This window comes from Manacus candei, unplaced genomic scaffold, assembly GCF_025592945.1.
Source record: "Manacus candei isolate 608988 ecotype Guabito, Panama unplaced genomic scaffold, ASM2559294v1 h1tg000078l, whole genome shotgun sequence".
NCBI lineage: Eukaryota > Metazoa > Chordata > Aves > Passeriformes > Pipridae > Manacus > Manacus candei.
The window spans coordinates 2,924,847-2,936,883 of record NW_026138126.1 but is presented as its reverse complement, the minus strand read 5'-3'; the positions used below and the strand labels follow the sequence as shown (position 1 = coordinate 2,936,883).

Below are 12,037 nucleotides of genomic sequence, written 5' to 3'. Positions count from 1 at the left end.
AAGAGCATGTAATTATTTACACCTGAAATCTGACAAGATGCTGCTGCTAACAGGACTGTAATTTGGAACAGTCAATTATCACTTTGTGGCTCTTTGTCAGAGCAGAGTAAGCTGGGCATTTGGAAGGAGTCATTAGTAGCAGACAAACTCAGAAATCAACTCTCCTCTGGATCATGGTGAGGTACATGGTTATGGTTAGGCAGTGAGGGTGTCAGGGATTAGATACCATGGCTGACACTTCATTGAGGCTTCTCAGGAGGAGCTCAACTGTGATTAACACCAAACCTCCTTTCTAGAAACGATCTTGTTCTGAGTCAGTGACATTACTCGTGCCAACACTCCTAACCCTAACAGGCCGAGGAGTCTTAAAGCGTTTGTGTCATCAGCTAAGCCAGGTCATTCTAAATAATTTCACAGAAAACAGGTATCTCTGTTCCAAGTCTGCTGTCAACTCCCTCTGCAGAGACTCTGAATTCCAGCTCCATCTGGCCACTCTACATCTGCTTGCTCGCTGCACTGGACTTGGCACAGTTTCAGCATTAATTGTGGCCAACGGTGTATTGGGCATTCCATGGCTAAGGTACACACCAGAAGGGGTCCAGCAGCATTTGCAGTTCAACAAAATGTGCTGCAGTAATGCAATGGAGTGCACGAGTCAGTGGGGCAGAGCCTGGTTCTCTGAGTGCACATTACAGCAGTAAGAGCTTGGTTTTATTTACAGCACCTTCACAAATGACATTCCCTCCTAGGCACAGAGTGCTTGGAGTGCTTTGAGCAGATCTCTGCCATCTTAGTTACCCTGAAACGGGTGAATTTAAAGAATGTCTTGATTAGGAAGATATTATATACATTTGAAAACCTTCTAGGTCTTTCTACATCTACCATTGGCTTTTTCTGTAAAGCAGCGTCTTCTATGCATTTCCTGTAATAACAGCTCCTTTTTGAGGGTCAATACCATCCCAAGAGATTCTGTTACTATTGATCACACTATTTCCTAGGAAGATAATGGGCAGCTCCCCCTTCCCACCATTGTATACATATTTTGGTTTATCTGCTTTCCTTTTTCTCACTTAGACCTTCCTGAACTCTTTATGCCATTCTTCATTTGTTTCAAGCCTGATGCAGAATGTTTTATTTGGGGACACTGGTTCCCTCTCCCTTATCTGTCTCTCAGCAGCTCTCTGCTACCTGGAATCTGCCCAAAATCCTGCAGTGACCGATGATGCCCATTGACACAGCCCCACTTCCTCTCTCTCCAACTGCCACCCCCCCTCCAACCTTTGGACAGCAGTGCCTGCCCTCACTGTGTCCTTTGGTTTCTCAGCTCCAATGTTTAGGATGACAGAGGGCAGAGACAGCACATCTTGGTGCTCATTGCAGTCCACTTACCCGCTCCTGCTGCCGGCATCTGCTGCACTGCCTCACTCACACATTTTTGCTGCCGTGTATCAGCCCGAATTGGTTGTCCTTGGGTGTCCTTGAAGCCTTGGGTGTGCTGAGAAGGTGGCTTATTGCCTGGTGCCAAAGTTCAGTATCTTGAGCCAAAGTTGCAACTTTGTGAGTGTTGTAGAAAAAAAGAGATCTGCAGACACCATGGGCACTCTCGGGTGCCATGGAACTCCCTCCCCCTGGCTCTGTGGGGAGGCACACGGGAGCAGCTTTGTTCCTATTTTAAGTACAGACCAGAGTAGCCAAGAGCCATTTGTCCTCCCTGGGCAGGCTGGCAGGACTTGGGTTACAAGCCTCAAAGGGCTGCTATTGAGTGTGCTGCTCCAGGGGATTACAGACAGGAAAGCTATCCTAAGATCCCTGTCCTTCTTGAAAGGACTTCTGAAGTATCCGACCTATGGCTAATATTAGACACTGCAACTTCAGCAAGCAATCCAGTGCCCTTTTTGTACTGCTTGGCTCTGCCCACTCCTGCTGTGATCTCATCCTGCAGCACCACTTTCAGGGTGAATGTCAGGACCCCAAGACTCAGTCACTGGACACTTGGGGGTCCCTTGCTGATGTCCCTGTTGAAGAGAGGGAAGTGCCCTGAGAGAGCCCAGCAGAGTGTCAGAAACCTTCCCCTCCCCTTGCACTGCCAGTCCTGCAAACCTCAGGGCAATATACTGAATAGCTGATTTTACTGTAAACAAAACTGATTTCACTGCCATTCACTCTCTCTTGAATTTCATTCATGGGTTCTGTGGCACCCATATAAGTGCTGCAAACGGCTGGGCCAGGGTCACTTGAGGTAACACTGAGAACAGGCAACACTGGCTGCTGAGTCCTCGTCATGTCTCTCAGCTCTTTATGAGCTGGGGCCATGTGCTGTATTTTGCACACACCTTTCACACCCATCACAAGGCTCTTCCTCCAGAAAATGCCAGGGTTTCACTGGGACCCTGCAGCCCTCCAGCCAGCCGCAGGACCTGAACAGACTGGAGTATTTCAGCTGGAAAGGACCTACAGTGATCATCCCATCCAACTGCCTGACCTCTTCAGTGCTGACCAAACGTTAACACTTGTTACTAAGGCCATTGTCCAAATGCCTCTTAAACACTGACAGGCCTGGGGCACTGACTGCCTCTCGAGGAAGCCTGTTCCAGGGTTTGACCACCCTCTCAGCAAAGAAATGCTCCCTCATGTCCAGTCAGAACCTCCCCTGGAGCAGCTTTGAACCATTCCCAGCTGTCCTGTCCCTGGATCCCAGGGAGAAGGGCTCAGCACCTCCCTCTCCATGTCCCCTCCTCAGGAAGCTGCAGAGCAACAAAGTCACCCCTCAGCCTCCTTTTCTCTGGAGGAGACAAGCCCAGAGCCCTCAGCTGCTCCTCACAGGACATCCCTTCCAGCCCTTCACCAGCTTGGTTCCCCTCCTCTGGATGTGTTCAAGGGCCTTCACATCCTTTTTAAATTGTGGGGCCCAATTTATGGGATTGCATTCGTGATGTGTGTGGAAACACAGTGTGGGAATGCAGTTAGTACAGCTGGAGTCAGTTGTTTCAGGGTGTGCTGTGCCAGTACTCATGTCACGTCCCCCTTTGAAGGGAGAGGAAAGGATGGTCTTAAAATGCACTGGCTACCAACTTGTTTTCCAGTGTAACACAAAAGGTAAGTTTTAGCTCATAAATCCCATGTCATTTGCAATCCTTGATACCTAAAGAGTGAGGGCGCTCGTGGCAAGGAAATTCGTCTCCAGCCTCACTCTGCCTGCTGATTTATCAGACTCACGTTTGGACACATGCAAGGGTCTGTGTTGTGACACTGAGCCTCTGTGGTGATTAAACCCAGCTGGCAACTAAGTACCACACAGCCTGTCATCACTCACCTCCATCCTGACCCTCGTGGGAGAGAGAACTGGAAAGAAAAGATAAGCCTCGTGGGCTGAGATAAAAACAGTCTGACAATCAATCCCCCCCCAACAAAAACAAAAACAACAACAACCCAACCAACCAAACAAAACCCCCCGAAAACCCCAAACAAAAAAACAAACCCCGCCCCCAGAGCTCCCACCAATAATAATAATAAACCCAATACTAATAATTTCAATGAAAAGGAGGGATAAACCCCCAGAGGAGCAAGTGATGCTTAATACAGTTGCTGACTACACACTGCCCCATGCCCAGCACATCCTTGAGCAGTGATCAACCACTCCTGGGCAGCTCCCCCAGTTTATATACTGGGCATGGCATTTTATGACATGGAATATCCCTCTGGCCAGTTCAGGTCACCTGTCCCAGCTGTGCTCCCCCCCAGCTCCTTGTGCAGCTCCTCACTGGCAGGGCATGAGACACTGAAAAGTCCTTGACTTGGGATGAGCACAAATGAACCACAACCAAAACATCAGTGTCTGATTAACATTGTTCTCATCCTTAATCAAAAAAACCACAGCACTGTACCAGCCACCTGGAAGAAAACAAACTCTGGAAGGCACTGAGCAGCTGAGAAACCATGGCACAGCCACCATCATGAAGACATGGTGGGATAACTCACATGACTGAAGAGCTGAAATGGGTAAAAACTGTCTGGATGGCTGAACCCGGAGAGTGGTGGTGAATGGAGTTACATCCAGCTGGGGCTGGGCACCAGTGGTGCTCCCCAGGTCTTAGTTTTGGGCCCAATCCTATTTAAGGTTTTTATCAATGATCTGGATGAGGGTATCCAGGACACCCTCAGTCAGTTCACAGAAAACACTGAGCTGGGTGGAATTGTTGGTCTGCTGTGGGGTAGGAAGGCTCTGCAGAGGAATCTGGGCAGGCTGGATCAATGGGCTGAAGCCAAAGCGATGAAGTTCAACATGTTGAAGTGCCGGGTCCTGCCCGACTCCTTCCACTCCACAGGGCCTCTGGGCTCATCCCAGGGATGTGCAAAGTACTGCCACATCTTTCCCCTCCCCAGTCCAAGGAGCAGCCCTGGAGCAGGGGTGTGCCTGGGCATGCTGCCAGAAGGCCATGTCCAGGTTAAAAACTCCACAAAGTACTCAACAACTTTCACTTCTGACGGAAGCAGCACAGGAGGAAATGGGCGTAAGGCTGGGGCAAAGCGACAATTTTCTTTGGTTTCCAAACAGCTCACCTGGGATCAGAGGACACCTCCAAGGTGACTGCCGAGCAGCTCCTGCTCCAGCCAGAGCCCAGGACAGAGCTCAGGGTCTCCAGGTACGTGGCATCTTTTGGGAAAGATGGGGTGGAAATTGCCCTCTGCCATCTGCCAGAACCAACTCTGATTTCCATGTCCCGTCAGCAAAGTGGAACCAAGTCAGTGGCAAAAAGGGGGGTGGGGGGGAATGCAGAGCAGAGCCAGGTCCTGTCTTGGCTGGGCCTTGCATTACAGTTTGGACTCTGGCTTCCCTTGCTCCAAAGCCTTCTCCCACTCTCAGGGAGGTGCAGGCAATGAGTCCTGACTCGCTCAGGGTTTGTCCTTCTCCCCCTGCCCCTGTGAGTCTCTTTCTTAAGGCTGGATCAGAAAAGCCAGAACTCTATAGGAAAACAACTGCCCCTTTCTGCTGGAATTGGAGGAGATGGTGCAGCTTGTCCTTTGCTTTCCCATGGGAAATTCCCACCACTTTTGATCCCAGTCAGGTCCTTTACGTATAAAGCACTAACCAAAGTCAGTCTGATGAGGGAAAATCGATTTCAATCTTGTGCATCCAAGTTTCTTCCCTCGACATTCCAGAAAGGGCTGAAATCAGCAATGAACCCCTTGCAAAGTGAATTCATCCTGGTTGGTTGTTGGTTTGTTTTAAATTCTGTTATTTGTCTTCCCTTTTGCCCTTGCCCTCTCCTTCCCCATCTCCAGGTTGTGCTCCAGGGAGGAGGATGCTCTGTGGTTCCCCCATCCACTGCTCTCTGCTGGCATTTGTCATTTCCACTTTAGTTTTCCAAGTTCCTCAGGGGCACTCAGGTAAGAATCCCCCTGTTCTTACTGGATGCTGTGCCATGGCTTCCAGGTGGAATATCTTGCTGGCTGCCAGTGCAGCATCTCGCTGGGAACAGCAGAGCACAGAGCAGGGTCAGGCCCTTTCCGGACACCTTCTCCACTTCTGAGAGTGCCAGCATTCCTCTGCATCCTGATTTATTCCTCTGCATCCTGGTTTATCCCTCTGGCCATGGGAACACAGGCATGGGCACAACCCCACTGAATTGGGGTGAGGATTAGACGATGCCAATGAGTTGATTAGAGTTTGCTGCCGTTTCCCTCCCTGCTTTCCCTGTCTCCTGCACATTCACAGTGTGTCACTGCTTTACTGGGCTGTGTCCAGCCTGTGCTGGACCCTTTGCAGAACCAGCTCAATAAAAAACAACAACAGCAACAATGAACTTTCACAAATTCGTCTGGGTTCTCTTAGGTTGCTGACCTGAAGCAGCTTCTTAAAGGCAGCTCTGGCAGTTGACTGGAAAAAGATCTTGTCAAAAAAAGGTCATTTGCTTTTGTTTGCCTTTGAGCTGAGTGAACAGATTATTCTAAGCCTATATCTTTTAATTTTCTACGGATGCCAAGAGCACCTGGGACATTTTTACTTTTATAATAGATTTTTGAGAACAGTGAAGGATATTTGAGATTTATTTGTATAGAAGTTGTCACTTGCTCCAGCCAACCACCCAGCAACCTTCCAGCCACTTCCATCATTCCTTGTGCCCCTTTCTGCCTGCCCTGAGCCACATGGGCAGCACTTGTCCCCTTGAGAACAAGGGGTTTGAAGAACTTTCCTGGCAGTGCAGGACAGGGAAGCAGAGGGATGGGGAGTGGCCTGGCCCCAGCCCACTGCCCGTGCTGCAGGGCAGGGTCCCTGTGCCAGCTGCCCTCAACCCCTCGTCTGCCCCGGCACAGGGACGCTGCCAGCGCCATGGCCCGGCCCGGCAGCACCCCAACCCCGCGCAGCAGCCGCTGCTGTGTCCCAGCTCAGCTGCCTCAGCAAACTCACACTTCTCTCTTCTTCCTACGGGCTCTCTCCCAGCTCCACTCACCGTCACTGCACCCCCCGGCCCCATCACCGTGGCCAAGGGCGAGGACGTGCTGCTGCCCTGCCGCTTCTCCCCGGGGCACAATGCACAGGACACGGAGGTGACCTGGTTTCGGGAGCAGTTCTTGCCCTTTGTGCATCGCTACAAGTGGGGCCAGGACCAGTTTGGGGAGCAGATGGTTCAGTACCAAGGGCGCACTGAGCTGGGGAAGGACGACCTTGCCAAGGGCAGCGCGGACTTGAGGATCTTCCATGTCCAACCATCTGACACAGGGAATTACACCTGCTTTGTTCAACGGGGCTCAGATTATGACGACGCTCTGGTGGAGCTCAAGGTGACAGGTCTGTAGTTTGTATCCCTGGTACCTCTAATTTACTTGCTCATAGCCAGTTTCGTGTCCTTCTGTTGTGAAACAGTCTCAGGTGGTTGCTTTGGAAATAGGGTTTTATTAAGTCCCTTGGTGTAAAACATCAAGAATGTCTCAGAGAGGTAAAATTGCCCACCGAGCAGTCATAAAGAGCTCATGAAATACTTCCTCCTTCAGAAGTGTTTTTGATAATGTTTTCTTCATAAAAGTGGGTGTAAGAAAAAAAATCTGTCATTGGCTAATAAGGGAAGAACATCAAGGTGCTTTTATGTTTTAATATCCAGGCCAGTGTATTATTTTGCTGCAGTAGTGGCCTCCAGACCAAATGTCTCAGTTCCATGAAAGAGACTGCAAGAAATGTCCTGACTCCAGGTGACATTCGTCTGAAAAACAATCTGGGATTTGTCTCTGTCAGTTTATCCATGTCAGGGAGAGAAACAGCCCAAGCAGGTTATCCCCCTGATACCCAGGAGCCCGCAGGGTGACCCAGAGTCTCTCTCTTTGCCCGCAGCCAGCGGCTCTGCCCCGCTCATGGCGCTGGAGCGCTACGAGCACGGGGGGATCCGGGTGGCCTGTCGCTCTGCCGGCTGGTACCCACGGCCCCGGGTGCTGTGGCACGATCCCCACGGGCGCCATCTCCCGTCCCTGTCGGAAAACGCTACCCAGGACAAGAACGGGCTCTTTGCAGCTGAGAGCAGCATCATCCTCACCAGGGCTGGGAACCAGGAACTCTCCTGCTCGGTGCAGCACCTCCCGCACACAGCAGGGCAGGGATCAGCCCTTTACGTGTCAGGTGAGTCGAGGATGGGCACGGCCCTGCCGACGGGCCCCCCGGAGCTGTGCTGGGCACAGCACCCCCAGGCCCCTGGCAGGACAGTGCTCAGCGTGTCAAGGCCATTTCCATCCCACCTGTGCAAACGGCAGCGTTGGTGCAGGAGCGCTGCCAAAACCCACCGGGGCCGTCTGCAGGGGCCGGTCAGGGGGGCAGAGGTACAACCCTCCCTGTGGCAGAGTTCATACAGACCCCTGGCTGAAAGAAGCACATTCCTAACACTGGAGCTAAATCCATTTTCACTGGGTGATTGGTTTGGGGCTGGGAATATATCAGAGCAGAGATGCAATGATGAACTGCATTAACCATACACCAAAGGGCACTGCAGTAGCACGACCTTTCCACCTCCACCCTGCTGCACTTGGAGTTTAGAAATTAACAAGTCCTGGAGACTTTATTTCCTAGGAAACTATTACTTTTTTCCTGGTGATGCTGTTCTGCACTGGAGCGTTGCTCTTGGTGCACATGTCACCCTATTTCTGATCCTACGTTGCTTAAGGAAATATGTATTTGGTTTTTCCCAAAGAAGATGAAAGCATGATTTAATCGGAAATCACTTGGTTACAAATCCATCTTCCCTTTAAAAGTCCTCCACAATGCAGACAAAATGTCATCAACCTCAGACAGGTGCGAAATTGCCAAAATGGATTTTTTGTCATTTTTTGCCCTTCTGTGGAGCACAGTCTGGTTTTCACCCTCAATGGGATTCAGATGGAATGACCTTTTATGAAACAGAAATAATCTCCTTTCAATTGCTACTTGCACAGTAACCTCCCTTTGGGGATTTTATTTTTCAGATCCCTTTTTCCAAGATGCCCATCCTTGGAAGATTGCCCTGAGCGTGGTCCTGGTTGCTGTGGTTGCTCTCCTTATTATCACTGTTTACCTATTTAAAATTAAAGGTACCATCCTGGGTTTGGGGGCTGGAGAAGGGGCTGGGCAGCCATCCTACTCATCCACCTCTAGTCCTGAGGGATGAGGGGATTGAGAAACACCAGGATGGAACCAGAGTCCTGTCCTGGTGTCTCAGGCACATGTTTGGTACCATGGAACTTAAAAACCCACGACCTTACCTTCTGTCAGAGAAGAAAAGAAAGCAGCTGCAGCTCGTCCAGGCCCCGTGGCCCTTCTGCCCTGGGGGGGCTGTAACTCCTGCTGGGGGTCCATCAGTGCTCGTTGGAGGGGATGAGTTTCTAAATTATTTGCATTTCTTTCTTTCTTCACAGGAAAGCAGCAGAAAGAAATAGGTAAGATTTATTTTCCACTGTCCCCAGATTCCTGCTGGGGGTCCATCAGTGCTTGTTGGAGGGGATGAGTTTCTAAATTATTTCCATTTCTTTCTTTCTTCACAGGAAAGCAGCAGAAAGAAATAGGTAAGATTTATTTTCCACTGTCCCCAGATTCCTGCTGGGGGTCCATTAGTGCTCTTAGGAGGGGATGAGTTTCTAAATTATTTGAATTTCTTTCTTTCTTCACAGGAAAGCTGCAGAAAGAAATAGGTAAGCTTTACTTTCCATTGCCCAGAAACTGGAGAACTCTTCCAATGGAAGAATTCATGGGTCACATTTCTGGAGGACATGAGGAAGGGAAATGCTTTGGCCAGTGGCTACATCTCATGTGAATTAATTTGTTTAATGCCGTTGTAATTTTCAGGAAAATCATTGCAGGACCAAAGCAAGTGTGAATAGATGTTGTAGCAACAATAACTTGGCTTTTCAAAGTGCTCTCAAGGTTCTTGCCAAGCCTGGAGGAAGCTTTGGGGTAGCACATTTCATTGTGCAGGGGCCTCAGCTGTTCTGAGCACTGCAGAGCACAGGCACAGGGCCCTTAGGGAGCACTGCAGGGGACATTTCACCCCACGCTCCTCCCTTGGTGCTGCAAAGCTGCCCCTTCAGCGCTGCCCTGGAGCTGGAGCCCGTGCTCAGGTCTCCAGCAGCACGGTCTGATCTCTGCCCACAGCGGGCTCAGGGAGGGTGGGTGAGACCCCCAAAGTCTTGGGAAGACAGGTCCTGAGGAGCTCCTGGGCTGCAGCTTTTCCCTTGGGAGCAATTTCAGCCTCCTCCCTATCCCAGCAAGTCTATCCTGGAATAGGATTTTTTACAGCCTCTGGGGGGTGGTGGGTTCATCTGGGCTTTCTGCTCTCACTTTTAAAGTGTGAAGTGAACCAAAAAGTGCTGGAGGCCTGAGGGAAGGAGAGAGTGAATTTGGGAATCCAAAATTCAAGGTGACTGAAGATGGTGTCTGGGGATGGGAATGGGTGGGGGCAGCAGTAGAAGTGGCAGGGTGGGAGTGCCCTGGTGCCCTTGGAGATGAGGGACCTGCCAGAGATCATTTCCTGCCCCCAGGTTGAGCAGGACAACCTGCCCCATGGGGGGGGAGCAGAGCTGCAGGCTGGGGGTGGGACAGGGCTTTGCACTGCTCAGCCTTGGCACAAACCCGCCCTCCAACCCGTGCAGGCGGTTTCAGGAGAGGGCAGACAGGGGATGTCCAAATCAATGGCCCACAGCCCATTTGTGCTGCTTTCTCTTGCTTTTCAGAGGAACAAGCCCAGGAACTCGGTGAGTATCATTCTCTTCTCTTGGTGGGAGTCTTCTCAGTTGGGCATTTTTTCTCCCCTGTGTTTTTCATGTGTGCCCTCCTTTTGGGCACAGAACAAATACAGAACTTGTTTCAGAAACATTCTTTTCCATTGGTCTCTGTGTGGTTTTAGGCTCTTCCTTGTAATTGTTCTGTACTAAGAAGAAAATTCTTTCAGTTCTCAAAGTCCAAACTGACCATAAAGCATGTCCCAGTCAGGACAGGCAGCGTGACTGGATTTGTAGGAAATGGGTGGAGCCCTTCCATGTAGTCAGACACTGAAGTTTTGAAGCAACTCACTGTGAGATGACTTTGACAAAGATCAATTCAGAAAATGTGCACCTGCACTGGCATATCATTCCCCTGAGCTAACCCAGCCCCAGTGTGTTCCATTGCCTCTGACCTGTGGTTTTTGTGTTTTTTTTAAAGCCTGGAGAAGACACGCAGTGCCTATAGAAGCAGGTAACTAAGTTTGGTGTTTCCTGGTGCTGAATCATCTTGCCTGCTTTAATGCCCTTCCTGGCAGTTCCCCTCCTGCAAGTGATGCTGCTGGGACCAGGCATGCTTCTGCTGAGCCTCCCTTTCCTTTGCTGCATGTCCCACTTCCAGGCAAATCTGGACGATCCTTGTCCTCGGTGAGCTGTGCACAATTCTTCCTCCTGGAGCTCTGCTGATGATCCTCTTCCCTCTCTGCTCCCTCTGTTCTCTCTGCTGCAGTTTCTCTTCCTTGCACTCATGTTGTCACCTTGTGCACCTTGCCATGCCACACTCTGCCAGCTCTCCCTCACCCCCTGCTTCTTCCTTAGGCAGCCCCAGCAAAGATGTGTCCTGGGCCGAGCTCTGCCCTGATGTGTTGATTCCATCTCTCCTGCAGAGAACGTGGCTCTGGATCCAGACACAGCCCACTGTGAGCTTGTCCTGTCTGACAATGGCAAAAGTGTGAAACGACTTGACACACGACACGACCTCCCTGACACCCCCGAGAGATTTAATGTGTGCCACTGTGTTCTGGGCTGTGAGGGCTTCACCTCAGGAAGACACTACTGGGAGGTGAAGGTGGAGAATGCAGGAGGATGGATTGTGGGGATTTTTAGAGAAGATGTGAGAAGGAAGGGTTATATTGAGTTTAAACCAGAAAAAGGCATCTGGGCAGTGGGGAAACACACAGTCATGAAAGCTTTCACCTCCCCTAGTCCCACTCAATTTCCTGAAATCAAGGCTCCCAGGCGGATCCGGGTCTCTCTGGATTATGAAATGGGACTGGTGTCATTTTTCAGTGTTGATGAGGGGATTCCCATCTTCGTGTTTCCACGGGTATCATTTGGGGGGAAAAAAGTCCACCCTTGGGTCTCTCTAGGTCCTGAGACATGTCTGAAAATGTGGCCCTGATGAAGAGGAGGCAGTAAGAGAAGGGTCTCCTAGGGTGGAGATCTCGTTACCTCTCTGCACCTCTCTTCCATGCTGCATCTCTCCAAGATCTTTCTCTGAGGCCAGACATGCTGTTCTGGTCCCAGTGCAGATCAGTGGGAGAGGCCATGGCCAAGACCTTGTGTTATGAGATCACCCCACATCATTTGCAGGTGTGGGGAAAAGGGACTTTCTCTCCTGCTTCTGAGGGTGTTCCTTACACATGGAGGGTGGAACCATTGTTTCATTGTCTCAGGCTCAATGAGCACTTGACATGTAAACCACCCTCTCTTTGTACACTTCTTTTATTCCTATTGTTGCTGTTCCTGTTGGTTTTATGGTATCATTGCTGTTTCCAGGGAATTGTTCTTCTCTCCACCCATGATCTTTGCCTTTTGTGCTCTC

At 50.5% G+C, this 12,037-nt stretch overlaps 2 protein-coding genes across 3 annotated transcripts in view; one reads left to right on the top strand and one right to left on the bottom strand.

The window, feature by feature from the left end:
* Positions 1-1,660, bottom strand: part of CERS4 (ceramide synthase 4) — a 42,266-nt gene extending 40,606 nt beyond the window's left edge. Inside the window, exon 1 of the mRNA XM_051810710.1 lies at positions 1,390-1,660. The gene's annotated coding sequence lies outside the window, so the exon portion shown is untranslated. The remainder of the gene's footprint in view (positions 1-1,389) is intronic.
* Positions 1,661-5,289: 3,629 nt separating this feature from the next.
* LOC127481404 (butyrophilin subfamily 1 member A1-like) lies at positions 5,290-12,014 on the top strand. 2 transcript variants are annotated; one of them, XM_051810683.1, is made up of 9 exons: positions 5,290-6,790; positions 7,328-7,609; positions 8,446-8,550; positions 8,875-8,895; positions 9,001-9,021; positions 9,127-9,147; positions 10,186-10,206; positions 10,655-10,687; positions 11,100-12,014. In XM_051810683.1, exons 1-9 carry the CDS (start codon positions 6,148-6,150, stop codon positions 11,612-11,614), a joined length of 1,662 nt encoding a protein of 553 aa, XP_051666643.1. In that variant the 5' UTR covers positions 5,290-6,147; the 3' UTR covers positions 11,615-12,014. The 2 variants fall into 2 exon arrangements, with proteins under 2 accessions (XP_051666643.1, XP_051666644.1); XM_051810684.1 differs by lacking the exon at positions 9,001-9,021 and having other exon boundaries at positions 5,291-6,790.
* Positions 12,015-12,037: the final 23 nt, after the last annotated feature.

Excerpts from the sequence above, each read along its gene's own strand:
- LOC127481404 (XM_051810683.1), top strand. The coding sequence starts at position 6,148 with ATGGGCAGCACTTGTCCCCTTGAGAACAAGGGGTTTGAAGAACTTTCC. Across the intron at positions 7,610-8,445 it reads ATCAGCCCTTTACGTGTCAG|ATCCCTTTTTCCAAGATGCC; the intron begins GTGAGTCGAGGA and ends TTTATTTTTCAG. Across the intron at positions 10,207-10,654 it reads GGAACAAGCCCAGGAACTCG|CCTGGAGAAGACACGCAGTG; the intron begins GTGAGTATCATT and ends TTTTTTTTAAAG.